General features: G+C 40.4%; 1 protein-coding gene across 34 annotated transcripts in view; it reads right to left on the bottom strand.

Moving 5' to 3' along the window:
• Window positions 1-20,177, bottom strand: part of PER2 (period circadian regulator 2) — a 73,098-nt gene that overhangs the window by 3,312 nt on the left and 49,609 nt on the right. For 24 of the 34 annotated variants that reach the window (XM_043492633.1, XM_043492628.1, XM_043492625.1 and 21 more), the window contains 9 exons: window positions 18,447-18,543; window positions 17,070-17,226; window positions 16,843-16,970; window positions 15,333-15,533; window positions 14,841-15,101; window positions 11,004-11,863; window positions 5,861-6,047; window positions 4,857-5,049; window positions 2,843-2,993 (listed from right to left, as the gene is read on the bottom strand). In XM_043492633.1, coding sequence (XP_043348568.1) covers window positions 2,843-2,993; window positions 4,857-5,049; window positions 5,861-6,047; window positions 11,004-11,863; window positions 14,841-15,101; window positions 15,333-15,533; window positions 16,843-16,970; window positions 17,070-17,226; window positions 18,447-18,543 — 2,235 coding nt within the window. Of the gene's footprint in view, window positions 1-2,842; window positions 2,994-4,856; window positions 5,050-5,860; window positions 6,048-11,003; window positions 11,864-14,840; window positions 15,102-15,332; window positions 15,534-16,842; window positions 16,971-17,069; window positions 17,227-18,446; window positions 18,544-20,177 lie in introns of those variants that run through there. The other 10 variants (XM_043492640.1, XM_043492642.1, XM_043492638.1 and 7 more) reach the window with 2 other exon arrangements.

Here is a 20,177-nt window from a genome sequence, read left to right as displayed (position 1 = left end):
TGTCTCTTCCCAGCCAGGCTCTCTCAGGCAGCTGCTGTGGGCAGACTCCCAGCGCAGCTGGAGAGGCTCTGGCCCCCAACCCTGCCACTTGTCTGCTGGGCCCCCCCCGATTGGCCTGGGGCACCTAGGCAATGGCCCCAGGGATAATACGCCATTGTATGTAGGGGTGTGAAAAATTAGTTAAGCTGACCTAACCTCTGATATAGATGCAGGTAGGTCAAAGGAAGAATTATTTTGTGCATGTCAAATGTTCTCTATCAGTACTTCTCAAAAACTTTCACACAGCAAGCCTGTGAGTTTGACACCCCCCCCCCCGCAATAAATTAAAAACTATTATAAATGCTGGAGGCAAAGAGGGGCTTGGGGGTGGAGGCTGACAGCTCATGACCCCTCACGTAATAACCTCATGACTCACGACCCCCAGTTTGAGAACCCATTCTATATGATGGAATTTTTGACCATCCATTTGTGGTCATCTGCGGAGGTGGTCTGTGATACTCTACACCCCCATGTTCATCCTTATAATATGACTGTGTGGTATCCAATGCAAAGTTTGTCACATCAGGTGTCTTTGGAAGGCTCATGATGCACTAAGGATTGTTGTTACAGTGATGTTATAGTAGTTGTTAGTGATGTTATAGGTTGTAATTTCATGTATATATAGTTATGAGGCTGAAAGTGTGTCCTCATGGCTTGAAACAGGCCCAGGCAAAAACTCCAAGAGCAGAGGGGACCTTTCCTTTGTTCAGTTCAGGACTGCAATGAGATAATGCTCACCTGACTCTGAAGGGAGGGGGGCAGCATAGCCAAGAGGGAATGAACAAACATGATAAAAAGAGTCATTTGCCATGCTCTTCCTCTCTGTTCCACCTACATCTACAGACACCACCACCACACGACTGAAATACTGATCCAAGGGGACAGCTGGCTGAAGGGCAACCAGCCAGCCTGCGGTGAGAAGCATCTAAGTTTGTACGGGCACTGAAAGTGTTAAGATCAGCTTAGAAAAGCGTTTTGCTTTTATTTCATTTGACCAAATCCGACTTATTGTGCTTTGACTTTTAAACACTTAAAATCTATCTTTGTAGTTAAAGATGTTTGTTTATTCTACCTCAGAGATGGGTAAAATACGGCCCCCTCCTGCCCGACTCCTGAGCTCCTGGCCCAGGAAGCTAGCTCCTGGCCCCACCCCTGCTGCTCCCCCCCCCCTCCGCTGTTCCCTTTCCCCTGCAGCCTCAGCTCACTGCGTCGCTAGCACAATACTCTGAGCGGCGGAGCTGCGAGCTCTTGCCAGGCAGCGCAGCTGCAGAGCTGTAGCCTGACCTGGTGCTCTGTGTTGTGCAGTGGAGTGGCTGGCTCCAGCTGGGTGGCACGGCTGTATGTCCTGGTGCTCTTGGTGGCATGGCTGTAGCGCCACCAGCCACTGGTGCTCTAGGTAGTATGGTAAGAGGGCAGGTGGGGTTGGATAGAGGGCAGGGGAGTTGAGAGTGGTGGTCAGGGGGCGGGGGTGTGGACAGGAGTCAGGGCAGTCAGAGAGCAGGGAACAGGGGGGTTGAATAGATGCAGGAGTCCGGGGGACCAGTCAGGAAGGAAGGGGGGGTTGGATGGGGCAGCAGGGGGCAGGAGTTCTGGGGGCAGTCAGGGAGAAAGGGTGGTTGGATGCAGCAGGGTCTTGGGATGGGGTGGAGAAGAGAGAACCAGTTGGGAATGAGAGGAGGGGTTGGATGGGGCGGTGGGGGGCTGTCGAGGCGGAGGAGAGGGTGGATGGGGCAGGAGTCCCTGGGGTCTGTCAGGAGGCAAGAAGCAGGGAAGGGTTGGATAGGTGGTGGGGGCCAGGCCACGCCTGGCTGTTTGGGGAGTCATAGCCTCCCCTAATCAGCCCTCCATACAATTTTGGAAACCCGATGTGGCCCTCAGGCCAAAAAAAAAAAAAAAAAAAAAGTTTGCCTGCCCCTATTCTACTTGAAGCAGTGTGTTTGGTTTGAAGTGCGTTAGAGAGACTCCCCCTTGGGATAACAAGCCTGATACATATTAATTTCTTTGTTAAATTGACGAACACATAAGCTTGCAGCGTCCAGCAGGCATAACTGGACACTGCAAGATGGAGGTTCCTAGCCTTGTGTCTAGGTCTGGAGATATTGGCTAGTGTTATTCGGTTACACAATCCAAGGAGCAGCTTACATGCTAGAGGCTGTGCGTAAACAGCCCAGGAGTGGGGGTTCTCACAGCAGAGCACGGTAAGGCTGGCTCCCAGACTCAAGAATTGGTATGACCTAGTAGCTCACCGGTCCAGATAACACCAGAGGGGAACGTTACATGGTCCACTAAAAACTTCTGCAAGCTTGTCAGGCGTAAGGTGGCTAGGATAACATGGTGGTAAATGCATCAGTTCCAGAGACAAAAAAACTTCTTAGCAAAAAAAGGGATAGATTGCTGTCAGACGTAAAACATTGCTACTGTGTTGTCAGTCATGACCTGGATAATCTTTTATTGGACCAGCTTCTGTCAATGAAAGAGACAAGCTTTTGAGCTTCAGGTTCTAAAGAAGAGCTCTGTAGCTCAAAAGCTTCTATTTCACCATCAGAAGTTGGTCCAAGAAGAGATATTACCTCACCCACCATGTCTCCAATATCCTAGGACCAACACAGCAACAACAACCCTGCAAACATGTTCTGGACTGTCCTTCCCCGTAGCATGGGAAGAAGTTGCCCTAACATTTGGAATTAAACTGTCTCTCAATGTAGTTGATCAAGTTTTCTGTGCAACAACTGCAAAAATGAGTCTGTCAACAGCAAATAAAGACTTGCATAATAAAAAGTAGTATTAATCCATTTAAACTTACTGAATTAGCAACTGCTTTTGGAAGTCCACCCTTCTGGATCCATGGATGAATTTCAATAAGCTCTCTCTTTTGTTCTTCTGTAAACTTTGGCTGGAATTTTTGCATTTGCTTTAGTTTTTGTTTGTCCTCTTTTAAAACCATTTCCAAATTTCTAAAATAAATGTATTTAGAAATTGAACTGTACAGTTTTAAGGACCTAAAGTCTAATTTTTATCTGGCTTGCTCATACAAATATCCTGTGGAAAGGTAACATATTAAGCCCCCCCATCCCCAACCCCAATTCTATGTTAAACTTACAACCAAAAGCAAGTCTGAAAGATGTTATGGTTGTGTCAGCATCTTCCCAAGTTTGCAGACAGACCACTCCCGTGCCTCTGCTGCTAGCTAGCTCATTGCTTTCCTGAAGTACAGCAGGGAAACAGACTATCCCTTTTCAGAATGACTCCTCAGCAACCTGCTGGCAGTATCTGTGAAACTGACAAGAATGCTGTCAGTTGCACTCTGCTGCTGCTTAAGAAAGCTCAGAGCTAGGGCAGATACCGGCACCAGAGGTTTACACTAGAGAGGAGAGCTCAAGAGAGTCTGGATTTCTGATGGGGGTTAGAACAGAAAAAAGGAGACCTGTTCCTCTACAACAGGCCGCACAGTCAGGCAACCCTAGAATTACAAGTACAGAAAACATTCCTCCTTTCCAGGAGTCAGAGGGGATGGGGAATTTGGTTCTGGAGTGTTGAATTAAATTTGAACATTTACTAGTCAGGTGCTGATATGGAAGATGAAACCCCAAAGCAGAGTCAAAGGACAGCACCCTGGTAAGAATCCCAGTACCTTCTCCTTTCCTGCTAGCAGGAAAAGGAATAGATTGGCTTCTCACTTAGGTGTCACACTTCCACTGTCTTTCATATCAGCCTCTATGCTGGGAGGTTTAAATCTCTGGTTATTAGACACTGTTCACTGGAACAATATTTGAAACATACTTTTGCAACTGTTCCTACTCTCAGAAATTCTAAGGCTTGGTCTACAACTAAAACTTAGCTCAAAATAGTTACATCACTTAGGGTTGTGAAAAATGTCATGCTCTGTGCAATGGAGTTAGGTTGACCTAAGCCCCACTATAGACACAGTCAGGTTGACCAAAGACTTGTTCCATCAGCCTAGCTACTGCCTCTTAAGGGAGTGGATTTACTACAGTGACAGAAAAAATGCCCTCTGTTGCTGTAGTAAGGTCTACACTCCTGGCGCAGCTGTGCCACAATAGCATTTGTAGTGTAGACATACAGTAAGTCTATATTTATATCACATTAATAGGGAGCACTAAAGTTAACCACCACCCCAGGCTTTATAAATCTAGAGGTCAAAGTTCAACCTCTCTTTTTGCTCCTCACAGGAGATAACAGGCTTCTCTTTTCACACACCTACCTTATCAAAACTGCAGTTACTGAAAGACAGATAAAGGAGGAGAATCCAAATCAAGTGTCTTAAATTAAGGCTTTACTCACTGCTTGTGGGTCCTTATCCTTCCTAAGGTGCAGAGAGTGGGGCTTTGTGAGGAGCAGAGGATGTGTGTGTTTATAGAGTAGGGAAAGGATTTAGACAGGAGGCAAGCATTTGAATGTGGAAGTTTTCAGTGAACTAGCAAGAGTACAGTTATTTGCATACTACAATCACCATGCACTCCAACTGATAGAGGTCCAACTAGTCAGACTAAAAGGATTTGTACGTATACGATTGTCAGTCAGTAACTGTACAACAACATCCTCAGCCAACACCATAGTTTAGGACCATATTAATCCTACTGAATTGGACTTATCCTTGTTTCTATAGCTATCAAATACATCCATCTTTCAGGCTAGTAAATAGAAAACACACTAAGAAGAGACCAAGCTTGAAAAGCAGAATGACGCAACGGCTTAGTCCATTCAGGGTCAGATAATCTTTACTGAAATAGCAGTTCATCTCTTCTCCCCCTTAGCACCTCTGAAACTCATACAGGAATAAAAGTACTTAGAGTTACCGGGATGGTATCTGGTAAGTCATCATAACAGCGTCATCTGTATTTGCCATCAGTAACCAGATAGGATCCTGAAGGACATATTTAATGAAATGTTCACTGTTTTCCATTTCAGAGTTCTTTTTTGTATTATGATTATTTTCTGAGGAGTCGATGCTTCCAAAATATTTGCTGGTATGACTTGTCTCACTACTGCCTTTAAAAATAAAAAGTGGCTTTTATAATAAATGTCAAATGTTCCATTTAAGTACACTGTTTGAACCATGCTTTCTTCCATAACAAGCAAACCCTTTTAGCCAATCAAAATGCCTGATGGAGGTTTACAATAGAGAATCGCCTTAAAAGTCTCTGAGTAGGTCATCTATGTTAACCTCCTACATCCCACAGAGGGAAGTTTCCCTCAATAGCAGTTTGAAAGTTTGGAATGAAAAAAAAAAAAGGTAACTAGAACACATTCATCTTCCTTTGGGCTATTACCCAGAAAAGACAGCTGCTAAGAAAGGAACCCTATTACACTATTATCTGAATACACGACAATGTTACCTAAAAGCTTTTTTTAATTATAATTCTAAGATCTTTAGTTTTGATTAAAGAAAAATACTTCAGTTTAAATTAGTCCTGTTAAATAGAAAATGAAGGAAAAAAGAAAAACACAAAAACACATCTATTGATCTGTCACAATTACCTCAAACATCTTCCTACCTGGCCTCACAACCTCTCTACAACTTAGATAGCATATGTTAGTTGTTCCAAATGCAGCTCAAAAAAACCCATTTCAACAGAAGTCAACGTTTCTCCATTTTCAACAGGCTATTACAGCAGTCGGAGACAAATAAAGCTATATGAAATTTTTAAATATCATAAGATTGACTGTAAATGTTGTAAATTAGATTTTAAAAAAATATGATTTTACTGTAAAGCACTTGAGGTCAAAGTGATATCTGTAATAGCTCACAATCCCGCTCTTAATGTTTCACAAGGCATGATTATATTCAACTAAATGTTACCTGTTCTGCTCTCTGTCATGCCACAGCCGTTGGATCCAGATCCCAACGACTCAGCAGCTGCTGATACACCACTTCCTGATGAAGCTGAGCCAGTGCCTGAACATGTATCCTCTTGAAGTAAAATATGAAGTAAATCACTGGACATAGAGAGAGCATCGCTATTTTGAGCTCCCATTGGAGAATCAATCTGGGTGAGAGGAAGGTGAAAATGAAATCATGACCGTTTATTACTTAATATTTATGTTAAATATATGGGACAGACTTCAGTTCTTTACATAAAATTAAGTAAAAGTATCTTTTCATAGAGAAAAGGGCCAGCTGCACAACACACAGGTAGTCTAACTGAATTAATTAGGCGGTAGAAGGAAGTGGGTTAATAGGTTTGTCAGGTAATCTTTTAGTCTAACTCATTTAGATTTCAACTACATATTCTTTTTCCAACACAAAAGTTAAAGCTTAAACATCACTCTTCAATGTAAGGAAATAGTTTGTCAAAGGTAGAGTATTAATGTCTGTCACTCTGCTGGAGCCATCTGACTTCTGCAGCATCTAGATTCTACTGGGACAGGAACAGGAATCGTCCCTATTGTAACAACTCAAAAAAAGTGACATTTGCTACAATAGCTATCACCATTGCTTTAAGAGGAAACAAAGATAAGGCTTATCTACACACAGTTCCCTAGGGGAAGAAGCTACATATGTATAAGCATCTTTATATTGGTTTATAATTAGTGCACTCTAGGGGATTGGACCAATAACTATATTTTTATAGTACAGTAACGGTATTTTTTTTTTTTTAAATCAGGGCTGCTCAACGCTGTAGGAAGTGTTGATTCCACTACAATTTCACAGGCACCCTTCGTGCACAAAACCAGAAGCACACAAGCCATTTGTGCTGGAGCCACATACCTCTGTACCTCCTTGTGCACCTGCATAAGGGAAGAGTGGCCACAACACTCCTTCAGTTCTCTTGCAATTCAAGGCATATACTGCTGAGGAATGCTAAAAGTGGAAACGGGACAGGTCATAGGATCCACATTGACTACATCTCAAAAAGCCTGTGACTGCAAGGTAAGCAACCATTCTGAGTATGTGACAGTGTGGAACTCCACTCAAGGTGACCAGCAAGCAGTATCTACCGGCAGCAGTATCTGGACAGTGTGAGGGAATGTCTTGTCTATATCAGTCAAACAGAGACTGAACTACTGCTAGTCTGAACTTAGCATCTGCCCGGGCAGCCATGTCAAGTGCATAATGCTTGACAAAAGTTAGTGGGTTACTCCAGGCATCTGCCTTACAGATCTCAAGGACTGGCATGTTCCTGAAGCAATAGGAAGCTGCTGCCTGTGCCCTGGTGGAGTGTGCATTAATGTCCAGAGGAAAAGGCTTGCTAGCCAACTGATAGCAGGTGGAAATACACTGTGTATTGACATTTCTAGGCTTGATCTTTCAACACGCGGGATATAGCCATGCCGGGGGGGGGGGAGGGGGGAGAGAAGAGAGTCTGAAAGGCTGTGTCTTGTTGAGATAACAAAGCAGGCCCTGCAAACATCCAAAGTATGACACTTCTTTTCTCCAGCAAAGAATGCAATTTCAGGAAGAAAAGCAGTAAGGTCATAAACTGGTTCAGGTGGAATTCTGAGATCACTTTAGGGAGGAACTTAAGGTGCAATTTCACCACCATTGTGTCCCTGTCGAAGGATGTTTCGGTCATAAGTGCTTGGAGCTAATTGACTTTCCATCCTGATGTGATGGCCAGGAGCGAAAGTCTTGATGGTGAGGTGATATAACAATTGCTGAGAGAGAAGTTTGAATGGAGGTTCTATAAGTTGCAGGAAAACAATGTGAAGGCCTCATGTGGGGAGTTGGGTCTCTAATTAGAGGGCAGGGATGAAGAAGGCTCTTGAGAAACCTTGATACTGTAGAGTCAGAGAAGACTGAAAATGACTATCAGAGATGGGGGGGGAAATCTTTTCAACTTTGAGGAATTAGTCCTCTCGCTGGAGATCTTTTGGCTTTGTAAACAATCTCCTGAACCTATAAGGAGTAGTCTGTCAGTCCTACTCATCCAATCAACGTCCAGGCACTTAGGTGTAATGACTGGGTCTGAGTGAAGTATTTGACTGATTGAGACAGTAGGTCTGGACACATGGGAAGACATACTGGGAGGTTGGCTGGACACATGCACGAGATCCAACAGCTAAAGCTGCTTCAGCCAGTAGGGGCTACCATAACTATAGCCTTGTCCCATCATATCTTGGATATTGCCCTGCGGATTGAGGGGGGGGGGGGGGGAGTGGAAATCCGTGAGAAAACATAGGTTTCAGAGTAGCAGCCGTGTTAGTCTGTATTCGCAAAAAGAAAAGGAGTACTTGTGGCACCTTAGAGACTAAAATTTATTTGAGCATAAGCTTTCGTGAGCTACAGCTCATTTCATCGGATGCATCTGGTGGAAGATACAGAGGGGAGATAAATCTCCCCTGTATTTTCCACCAAATGCATCCGATGAAGTGAGCTGTAGCTCATGAAAGCTTATGCTCAAATAAATTTTAGTTTCTAAGGTGCCACAAGTACTCCTTTTCTTTTTGAGAAAACACAGGAGTTCTTGAGACCAAATGAAGAAAGGCTTCTACAAGGGAGGCTGGGTTCACAACCCCTCTGAAACAAGAGTCCCTATATTTGACACGGTTGACTGTGGCAAAGAGGTCTACGGTAGGGGGTCTCACACTGATGGAGTATCTAGTCAAGAATGGATTTCTGCAGTGACCACTCAAGACTAGTTAAGTTCCAGCTCAAAAAGCAAGCCAGGTCATTGCCAACTCCCGGATGATTTTGAGCTACCAAGACTGTCCCATAATGATGATGCCATTCCCAGAACTTCATGGCTTCCAAAAAGAGAGAGGATGATTGAGGGCCTCCTAGTTTGTTTATATAGTGCTCTGCCACTATATATAATGCTCTGCCAATGTGCCATCTATCTGCACCACAGAGTTTGAAGAACAGGCAGGAAAGCTACGCAGGCTAGCCTGAGCCCTTAGTTCCACGAAATTCATGTAGAGCTTCAGATGATTCTGACACCATGAGCCTTGCATTTGAAGGTGGTTCTATTGGGTGCCCCAGCCTGTTCCTGACATCTGTAACTAGGACAATCATTGGGGAGGAACTGAAAAGAGTAGAATATTCACTCATGTTCAGTGGATCTAGCCATCACATGCGGTCCTGTAGGACGAGGATAAACTAACTCATCTCTCATATGATGCTTGAATAGAAGCAGGTAGTCCTCAACCACTGTTGTGGAGTCCACAGATTGAAGTGTCAGATATACGAATGCAGACATATGGCCTAAAAGCTCAAGGCATGTACGTGCTATTGTCAATCTGACCACACGTCATGCACTAATCGACTAAAAGGACCAGAAACTGTCCTGCAGCAGACCCCTTTGCTGATCTGGAGTTGATTAGAGCTATTATCTCTACCAACGGAGAAGGACAATTTCTTGTAGATCACCAGGAGTCCCAAGTGGGAAAACTGGGAAAGAACGTGATCCAGGGCTGTTTCAATTTCTATTTCTGCTCTCTCTCTCTCTCTCTCTCTCTCTGAAATAGGGTGATCATGATTGATTTGAGTACGCCACATGAGGTCATTCCATTGGCTCAGATAATGACATTTTCAGTATTTTTCATCCCATTCTTTATACATTCCAACATTTGTTTGCTTTTGACTACCATTGCACACTGAACAGAAGTTCCCATTGAGCTGTTCACAGTGATATTAGGTCATTTTCCACGTAGTTAATTTCAAACCCAACAATGAGCATGAGTAATACAAATGATTCCTTCCAAAGTACAATGCTTTGTGTTTGTCAACAATTAACTTTTTCCTCTGAAATTTCTCATACAGCGTTCTCTAGAGGTGCACCTATTAAATTAAATCATTGGTTGAAAACTTGATATAGGAAAAACATCTAGTAAGCACACCTTGTACTTTAGAAATGAATCTGGACTACTTGTCTTACTACTTGAAAGCAACCCCCTTAAAATAATAAGCTGTATGATCTATTGTGAGTAGAATAGTTAAAAAAAAATCATTCAAAGATCTAAATTCAGAAAATTTTGACCAATCCTAAATATGGATTAGTTATTTTTTTTTTAGTGGTTTTAATCTAATTAATCTTTAAGAGGAGAACATTGCATGCTCAGCTTAAACTAGTTAAGGCTTATAAAAATCACATGGCATTCATTGTGCGCTCTCTCTCCCCACCGACAGAGGTATCTGGATCTTGCTTAATATGCCAAGAAAACTGCTATAGCTCCACAGAGGATAATTTAAAACACACACACCCCACTGTAAGACAATTCTATGAAGCAAAAAAGTTGTACATATTGGTTACCTCCTTTGCATTATAGACTGGGATTTCCCAATGAACGCTAAAGTAAAATGCATCAAAGATTCTTAGTGTTGAAAATAAAACACTGGGTGATGGCAAGGTCCAAACATTTTGGAGATAGGAATTCCAGGGCATATGCATTAGCATCAAAATATTTTGCATCAACTACATCAGAAAATCCAAATTCCCAAGAACTATTTTTAGGGATTCCATACAGATTAATACTGCTAATGTCATTTACTACAATTAACTGCATAATATTTAATGATTCACAAGTACACAACAGTATACATATCTTGGGTATGTGCGCGCGCACACATACACATACACATACACACACACACACACACACACACCCACCCACCCACCCCCTAAGTTTTTAAGGGCTAACAGGAGTCCAAATCATCTCACTATTAGCCTACCTCAGTGTTGTTAAATCCTGTATAGCAAACATTATTCCAACAGAGATCCTCAAATTTTCTGAGTTTAAATTCAACAAAAATCAACACCTACATGTTGATCCTTGAAATTTAAGGAATGTGAGGTAAAGGGGAAACTGACTGATGGTCCATACAATTTTACTATACCAAGTAGACCAAGGAAAACCTAAAATGATGGAGAGATATATATATATTAATTCATTTCCTCATTTCATTTGCCAAATGTATTGTACTTTCTACACATGGACTATGAAAAATAGTTATGTTCAAAGTGTAAAGATGTATTTTTTTCTGGAAACTATATGCAAATACTTACAGGAGAGGATCCTTTTCTGCTGCTGTCATCATCAGTTATGGGTTTGTCTGTGGCTCCTCTTTCAATTAAAGCGCCATGTAAACTAGCAGCAGCTCCACTTTCAGCACTTTTGAGGGTTTCTTCTAATTGCAGAAGGTTTAGCTGTAGAGGAGAACTGCACCTTGACTGGAACAAAGGTGGTGAGGTGTGATCTTGAGGCCCAAGAGACTGCGGCGTAGAAGAACGGGATGGATCATTTTGTGATTCCATAGCAGGAGCCTTTTCGCTTTCTACTAGTGTATTATAATGGAATCGTTGTGTTGGAAAGAATGTCTGTCGAGAGAAAGGATTTGGGGCAGCTAATGGCGGCTGTGCTGAAAACACTGACTGTGAAGAGAAAGCAGGATCAGCAGAAAAGTTAGGCTGGCCATTGTAAAGTGTCTGGGGTAAATTATTGTTCATTTGAGGGTACATGTAGTTGGGGAGCACAAGTGCTACCACTGGCGTTACAAGAGGTGCAGAGAACTGTGATGGCTGCTTAGGACAATTATTTCCAGAGTCTGGTAAATCACTGAAGCCAGAAAGGCAAGCCTCAGGACCTGGTGGCACAGTTCCCGCTGCTGAAAAAACCGGGAGTGGATATGCAGGCATAATAGCAGGGAAAGACATGGCTGAATGGCTAGCTTGAGAAGTATCTGATGGTGACCAAGCTGTACTATTTAGACCTTGCAGAGGGAACTGATGAGGGGGATTGGGTCCAGAAGTTGTACTGTCGGAGGATTCCTGTGGTTTAATTCGTTTTGGTTTTGATTTCCTGTTCTTTCCACTTTTCCTCCAGGACTGAACTCCTCCAGAAGTACCATTTCTTTGCCCACGAGCACCTTGAACACAGTGGGGAAATAATTACATCAAATTGTGAAGTGTCCCCTTCAAGTCATTCTCAGAAGCTGCTGAAAATTGTGTCTGTTGCTCTATTGCAACAGAATGGAATTAACTAGGGAGGAGTCAGGTTCACTCTTCCGCCTCTGGCGCAGAAACTTTGCAGGAGCAGCTGTATTAGCACAATTGCAGAGAAAGGAAAAATCAAGAGGAGGGGGGAAAAAGCTGTGCATTTTGGGCCTAAAATGTAGTCTTTTGCCTCTTGACCAACAGTTTTGATGCAGTGACTTCAGTTTTTGAGGAGCGAGTACTTCTAGAATTCTCTCTGGCCAATAAAAACAGCAACTACAGAAAGGCAATTCTAGCCCTCTGTTTTAGAGAATCACTGACACACACACCTTTAATTTAGGAGGAAACTATAAAGACTCAAGCAAGCAAAAGAGGTGCAGACAAAAGAGGGAATAAATCCAAAACAAAAGATATAGCAAAATTAGGAGAAGGGGGGGAGGTGGAGTTTGGGGTCCCCCCCCCCTTTTTCTCTTTTTTTTTTTTTTTTTTTTTTGAGGAAAAGATCTTATGTAGAAGAGAGTGTTGCTTTATTTTATGTGGAAGACTACACTAAAAATTTGTGTTACAAACTAAACTGGTGTCAGTAGTCAACTGCATTGATAGATGAAAGAAATTCATAAATTTCACGTATTTGAAAATCTCAATTCTGGTGCATGCTTGCCAGAGGGCAGGGAAGAAAGTTTCTCAATCATCAGTGGTGTTAAACACCTTGCTGTGGATTGTGCATAGTATGTAGATGTCAATAGCTACCAGGATACCTGAGCCATAATTAAAAATGGAATTCTGCCCTCTCAGACTGAGTTTGACACTGCTGATCTAAAATCAGTTCAACTAATACATTAGTTCAATACCCCATAATATGACCATCTTTCATGATCATTTTCATTCGTCACCATCACAAAGTTACTTATAAATGAATTTATCCATCAGTTTCAAAACTTGGGAGGAGGCTGCCCCTATGTTTTTAATATTAATGTAAAATGCACTAGCGCACAATTAGTAGAAGTTCACATCCTGCCATAAAGAGGTTAATAGAATTTGAATCTTCTATTAAAATACTGATTATATACACTGCAGAAGTAAAGAACAATTCCATACAGAAGTTTAAACATTACTTTTATGGATTTGATTCTCAATTGCTAACTTTCAAACAAGATATTCATTGATGAAATATTTTGTCCTCATTTTTCATGGCAACTTGTAGTACAGTAGAACCTCAGAGCTACAAAGACCAGAGTTACTAACTGACCAGTCAGCCACAAGCCTCATTTGGAACTGGAAGCGCACAATCAGGCAGCAGCAGAGACAAGAAAAAGCAAATAGAGTACAGTATTGTGTTAAACGTAAACTATTAAAAAAAATAAAGTTTAAAAAAAAGATTTTACATAGTAAGGAAACTGTTTCTGTCCTTGTTTCATTAAAATTAAGATGGTTAAAAGCAGCATTTTTCTTCTGCATAGTAAAGTTTCAAAGCTGTATTAGGTCAATGTTCAGTCATAAAACTTTTGAAACAATGGTTTGTTCAGAGTTACAAACATTTGAGTTACGGACAATCTCCATTCCTGAGGTGTTCGTAACTCTGAGGTTCTACTGTACGTTTTATTGATTTATGTTTTAGGGACCTAGTAACAGAATCCTTGGTGATTCCCCACTGTTGAGGGTGGGAGAACCTAACCATGCCCAGTTATCTACATTGTGTGGATCCTTACCATTTGCAAGTGGGGGGAGGGGTGCTCTGTCCTTTGTGGGCCTTAAGTCTCTCCAGATGAAAGTCACAACCCCCAAGATGTTCAGGGATAATTCCTCCCTGCAGCTGCAGTAAGGGGGTGTGTTTGGCAAGTCTACAGTGCTACCAGCGATTCAGCACCAAAGTAGTGGGTTTTGGGGAGATTGCTCTGGCTGGGCCTCTGAGTCAGGCTCTGAGGTCCGCTATACTCTCCTCTAGGTCAGGGTGAAGGTATCCTGGCTAGGGGTTCCGTCCACAGCTTCAGGAGTCACTCCTACAGTCTGCTGCTTAGGGCAATCCTGCTCTTCCCCCATAGGTGACTACAGTTTAAAAGCCTCCTCATTATTATGCACGATTGACAGGGCTGGAAAGACAGGGCTAGTCCCACCACTTGGACAATGAGACTTTCCTCATCTGTGTGGGATCTATACATCCCTTCACAGGTATAGCATAACATCTCACTTTTAAAGGACTTACCAATTTTATGATTTATGCTATAGATCAACAGTGGCCAAACTGTGGCTCATGAGCCACATGCAGCTCTTTTATTGTTAAAGTGCAGCTTGCAAGCCCCCGACATCTCCCCATTCTCTGCCTATCAGACTTGGGAGGTGTCTCGGGGCTTCAGCCCTGCGGGTGCACCTGCTGGGGCTCAGGGCTTCAGCAGGCGTGGGGCTGAAGCCCAAAGCCCCAGCTCCTGGCAGGTGTGCCCCACCTTTCGAACTTCTGAAGATTGTTGTATGCGGCTCGAAACGCCAGTAAGTTTGGCCACCCCGCTACAGATTCTTTAAATACAAATGCAACAAATCTTCCATTTGTAATGGATGCCAATTACCAATACAAAAAAGATACAACTATCCATGCCTATTTTACATATAATGTTCTTCTATTGTTTCCTCCTACCACTGTGCCCTACAGATCAGTGTCCCTTCTCCATTCCATTCTGGGCTTCCTAGAAGGGGCAGGATTTCATATCCAGGGTTCACTGTACCCTGAAGCCTAACTTTATGCAAAGAAAACTGACAATTGCATTTGTACCACCCTTAAAGTGATCCATGGTTTAACAATAGCTTCTGAACCTGCAACATCTAAGATGCGTTTTCCTGTTGACAGATCATTTTAATGGTGAAAAAAAAAAAAACCCAAAAAACCAAAACACATTCAAAAGACAGCTATTGCCTTACCACGTTCACCAGGATGTCCTTTGGGTCTATCTTGTAAGTAGTAATTGCAGCAGGATTGAAAAATCTTGAATCTTTTGATTTCTTTGAATTTATTTAAAAAGCTCTGCTCTTCTTTTTGCGTATGAACTGCAAGGATTTCCTTTGTAAGTCCCAGTTTCTTAAATGGCTCCTTTTCCTGGTTTACATGTATAATACTGGATGGAGGGACAAGAAGTTGACTATCTAAGAGTTCTGTTCCACTAGGACCATCTTCTATCATTTCTAGAAGAAAAGTGAAAAAATATTTAAGGCAAATGAGGCAAAATATTCTGCCAACTTTAAAATTAAGACTTTATGATAAAAGCACTGTAACTCTAAAATAAGATGTCTGTCTATAAGTATTCTATAGCAACAAAAAACGTACATCATTCCCATTGTAACTAGCTATTCCATCGTCAACAAGTTGTAAAATGTCTTAAATTAAGCTATTCATTTCAACAGTAAGTACTGTACCTAATTCAGGTTGTGTTTTTTTGTCCCCAACATGAACTATGGTGCTACTGTAACTGCACTGACTGGTGAAGGATACAACACTTTCTGGTTTCTCAGGTAAAGCCAAAGAGGTTAAGTGAGCACCAACTACTGGAGGACCATTTGATTTATCAGATGTCTTCAACACAGCAGGCTCTATATGAGTTTTCAACAGCACTCTTTCTTTAGAAGAGAAAAGTTGATAAAACTTCATTAGATGAAACGTGAAATAAACTAATGAAAAAAAAAATCAATCGCCCGAGTCATAAAATGCCAAAGACTGAATTGCTTTTGAGAAGACAGCAAAGTTATTCAGATTCTGTTCATTCCCAATAGTTCAGCAAGGGCCAAACGTGTTTATATCAGATATTACCTCAACTTCCAAGACAACATACTATTACCACTAACACACACACACACACACACACACACACACACACACACACACACACACACAGAAAAGTATTTCCATCGATAACAGCTGAAATTTACAGATACACGAAGTAAGAAGAATGCTGCTTGAGAACTTAGTATTTGATTTAAGGATATATTTTGACATGTGATGTTGACAATTTGTGTTTTAATGGTTATAAAGCTTTAGCTTTTTGAATCTCAATGTCTACTGTCATTAAATAAAATTGTTTGACCCCCCCCTCATAACTTCCAACAATTATGAACATTTAAAAAGATAAAAATCAAAACAAATGCTTAAAAACATTATCTGTCAAAATTATAAAAAATAAAAATCAAATTTGTCACACCTATTTATGTAGTCCTTCTGCCTCCCTTTTCTACTCACTCCATCCCTTTTCCAATAATTATGCCAACCTTATATCTAGTTCTTGGAGATGTGATAGCCATCAAGAACTCTCTTTTTAAAAGTACAACATACATCTTTGGTTACTTTAAAATTGTGTAATTACTTATAAAATGTCATATCCAATGCTTGCCTCTTAATTGATTTGTTTTAGCTTTGACCCCCAGGAAAGTTATATATGTATATTAATATGCTCAATGCACTTGTGTGATTACCATAAAAAAAACCTCAGCTGTTCAAATGTCAAAACCAAAATAAGATTATTGCTATTTCTACTGTGATTAGCTGTCAAGGCCTTCAGAAACTCGCCAATTAAGGGAATCTTAACCAAGAACAGATTAGCAAACTACAAAAACTGCAAACATTCATGAATTTTCACAATTTTATAGAGCGTTTTAAAAATTTAATACTAATGTGATTTGTTCAGTGTACACAGATAATGAAACTAGAAATTTCATCAATTGTCTTTGACAGTGCAGAAGTTACCCTCAGCTAGAGTTATTTGGAATTTTGATTTCACTACCACATTGTCTTGTTAGACATAAGACTGTCAAAATCTAACGGGCATTTTCCCCCTCCACCCAAAAAAAAAAAAAAAATCTATATTTGAGAATGTTCTGCACAGAATTGACGTTTTTGTTAAATCCTAATTTTAAAAAATACATTAATTTTTACCTCCTGATGGCTTTCTGGCATTATCAGCTGTTTTTTGCTTCTGATCATCAGAACTCAGTGAAGCAGCATTTGATGAAGGTTCACATTTTCTCTTTACTGTGCCAGGTATGCCGCAACTCTCCAAGTACCTATATAGTAAGTGTTTAACAAAGTTAAATAAAAATGTTGTAAACTTAGGGGTTAAAAACAGTTTACACACCAACAATACACGTTGGACGGAAGCCTACCTGATGACACTATCTAAACAACTAATCTGTTGATAGGAATACACAGGTTGTTCCTTCCAAGCCAGTTCCTCTGTAATCACATTCTTATGAGCAGCAATGGCTACAATATCCTTTTCAGTTGCATCTTCCATCCGAACACCGGAACAATTTGTTTCTTCTGTATAAAGATTCACGCTTATTACAAGTTAACCCTTCATAACACTTAAAATAAAGCAGATGTAAATCCCTAATTTATGTCTTCCTTCTGAATGACTCAGAAGTTATCCTTCATTAAAATATAGTAAAACCAGTAAATACTGCAATAAAACATTTGTGCCAGTCACATGCAACAGAAGTACTGCATAAATGTTTTCCACATTTAGTGGAAAACCAATAGTCCTTATAGTTTTAACTTGAAATTTAATTTGCATTACAATGCCCATGTACAAAATAACTATATACAATGTATTCAGTAATTACTTACTTATTTTCAGTCAGCATAATCAAAACAGAATTTATGGGATCTGAGGACTACTATGGTGGATGTATAGTATAAAGGAAACGGGAATAGCCAAACTCTTTGTATATCCAAATTTTAAATCTCATGAGTGATACCAAGTTGAAAGTATCTATGAATTTTTGGAGTTACAAGCAGAAAGAAAATATTTTAGTTGTTTTTGTAACCTTTTGTCCCTTCCTAAATTTAGCTTTTCACTTTAAAAACTGTGAACTCTATTCATGTGCCTCATGATATTGTCTCTGAGTCACACCACAATTGTTGGGCCGAGGCATTTGTTACAACACCTATGCTGACATGATCTAATACCACTAAAAAATGCAATTATCTGATCGTTTGGTGGAATACTCCCCAGTAAGGCTAAAGAGAATAGTGTGCAATGAAGACTGGATCCAGGAAAGCTCTCACTATACATCTTCTTACAACTGCACCTATATCATGTACCAACAATGTTGCAATACAAAATAAAGTCCCTGCCTGAAGGAATTTACTATTTACAGGAACAGAACAAATATGCAAGAAGAGAGACAGAGAATAATAATTTAATTACTTATAACCATAGCATAATCCAAATAGCTACCTTAAAACACACTTGGATAACTTTCAAAGACTTAATAGCTATCACAAAAATATTCAATTAACTGGAAAATTCCAAAAAGATATTAGATACAATTCTCAAACACTGAACTCACATCCATAAACACAAAAAGTACCAAATAAAAGGAACGTTCTGTTTCCCAGTTAGTATTATAGTCTGACAGTTATATTTTGCCTGGAAATTGTATTTAGTTACTTTAACACAGCTGACTTGTGAACAAAAATATCTTCTGCTGTTTTACGGGAAAAAAAAAAAAAAAAAAAGCAAACTCATGCTGTTTTACCTCCAAAAGACTTTTTCTTACGTTCCAGCTTCACTCTTCTACCAGTGAAAACATGTTGTCCTTCATTTCTGGCCATATGTGCATCTTGACATGTCACCTGAAAAGTGCCAAGGGGTGTGTGAAGAGAAAGTAGTCACTACAAAATTTTGGCTTATTCATACGTATTGGGTCCTCAATGAACTCTCTAGGCTTCAGAACCCTGCTCCAGCCTGAGTCGCAACTTCTAAGAGCTATGCTGTCCATACAGCTATTTTTAGAGTGCTAGTGAGAGTCTCACAAACTTAACCTGTTAACCTGAGCTGGGAAGGTTGTTTCCATGGGCTGTGTACAAATACTGAAAGACCTGGTGACTGATTTTTTTTTCCCTTGACTGAGAAAGCAAAAGCAAAGACTTACATAATTTTACTACACACGGTAGTTGGCATAGTCGCATCTCAGACTGCATTTAATTCTTCCAGTGTTAGCTAGGGGATCACAAACTACCAATAACAAAACACTTTTCCCCAAAATATTGGGCCATTTATTATTTAAAACTAGCAACTGAGCTGGCAGAGAAGATTAGAAAAAGAATATTCTACACAATAGACTCAATCCCATTTATGGTCTCTGGAAAAAAAATAATGCTTAATATAGCACTTCAAAAGAGATCTGTCTGCCTTTTTAAAAAGCATTAATTAAAAATTCTTAGTCTATCCCCACAAAATGCATCATTCTGACCCTGCCTCTGGACTTGCTAGAATAGTTTCAACAAAAAGCTGCATTTCTAATGCCGATGTTTAGAAAAAAAATTCTTTAAATCAAGACGGGGAAGGTAGACGTCTTTAAATAAGGTTTTAGTGAATGCCAAGATACTTCTTCCTGCACACAATATTTGTACTGATCGGTAGAAAACAAAGAATGACATACTTGAAAGCCCACAGGAGTTGTAACACAACAGCAGTATCACTAAGAAGTTATATTAAATACATTTTTAAAATATTTTTCAGAAGAATCTGAAAACTTCTGCAGTCTGGATTTGAATGCCAGCCCAACGTGAAAAAACACAAATACTAGAGCTGGATGAAATTTTTCAGTGAATGGTAAATTGCCCAAAAAATGCTTCTAGATCCAGGCAACCAGAGCAGTCGCCCTGGGCACCGCCTTCCAGAGGACTCTGTACCAGTCAGAGGTGGGTTTTTTGGCTCAGTTTCTCCATATGGGCACCAAAAACATCTGCCCTGGCCAGCAAAAAGGCCCAGGACCATTTCTCTTTTGGGGGGCATCAAAACTATTTGTGAATTCAGGTCCAATTCAGTGAATAGTTTCAACCAAAAATGGGAGAGTGTCAAAAAGGTCAAAACACATTTCAACTTGTCATTTCAAAATATCAGTTCATTATGAAATTTAGCTAATAAAAAGATCTATAGGTAAAAGTATCCAAACACAACCCAAAATGAAAAATTAAAATAAAAAAATTTCAGATTGAACAAAAATTCTGCACTCAACTCAAAACAAAGGGGTTTAGTTTTGTTATTTTGGCAAGAAAAACTAAAAATTCAGTTTTAGTTTGAACTGAAATGAGTTGTTTTCATACTTTTTTTTATTCAACCCCTGAACTAAAAAAAAAACAAAAACAAAAACAAAAAAACCAAACCCAACTATTTGCTAGGCTCTAACTAGGGGTAGGGGCAGTGTCATCAGTCTTTCTTGTAGGCAAAGGAACCCAATCTCAAGGCCCAGACACAGCCTCAA

This window comes from Dermochelys coriacea, chromosome 9 (assembly GCF_009764565.3).
Source record: "Dermochelys coriacea isolate rDerCor1 chromosome 9, rDerCor1.pri.v4, whole genome shotgun sequence".
NCBI lineage: Eukaryota > Metazoa > Chordata > Testudines > Dermochelyidae > Dermochelys > Dermochelys coriacea.
The sequence above is the reverse complement of the archived record's forward strand: the minus strand, read 5'-3'. Positions and strand labels throughout refer to the sequence as shown.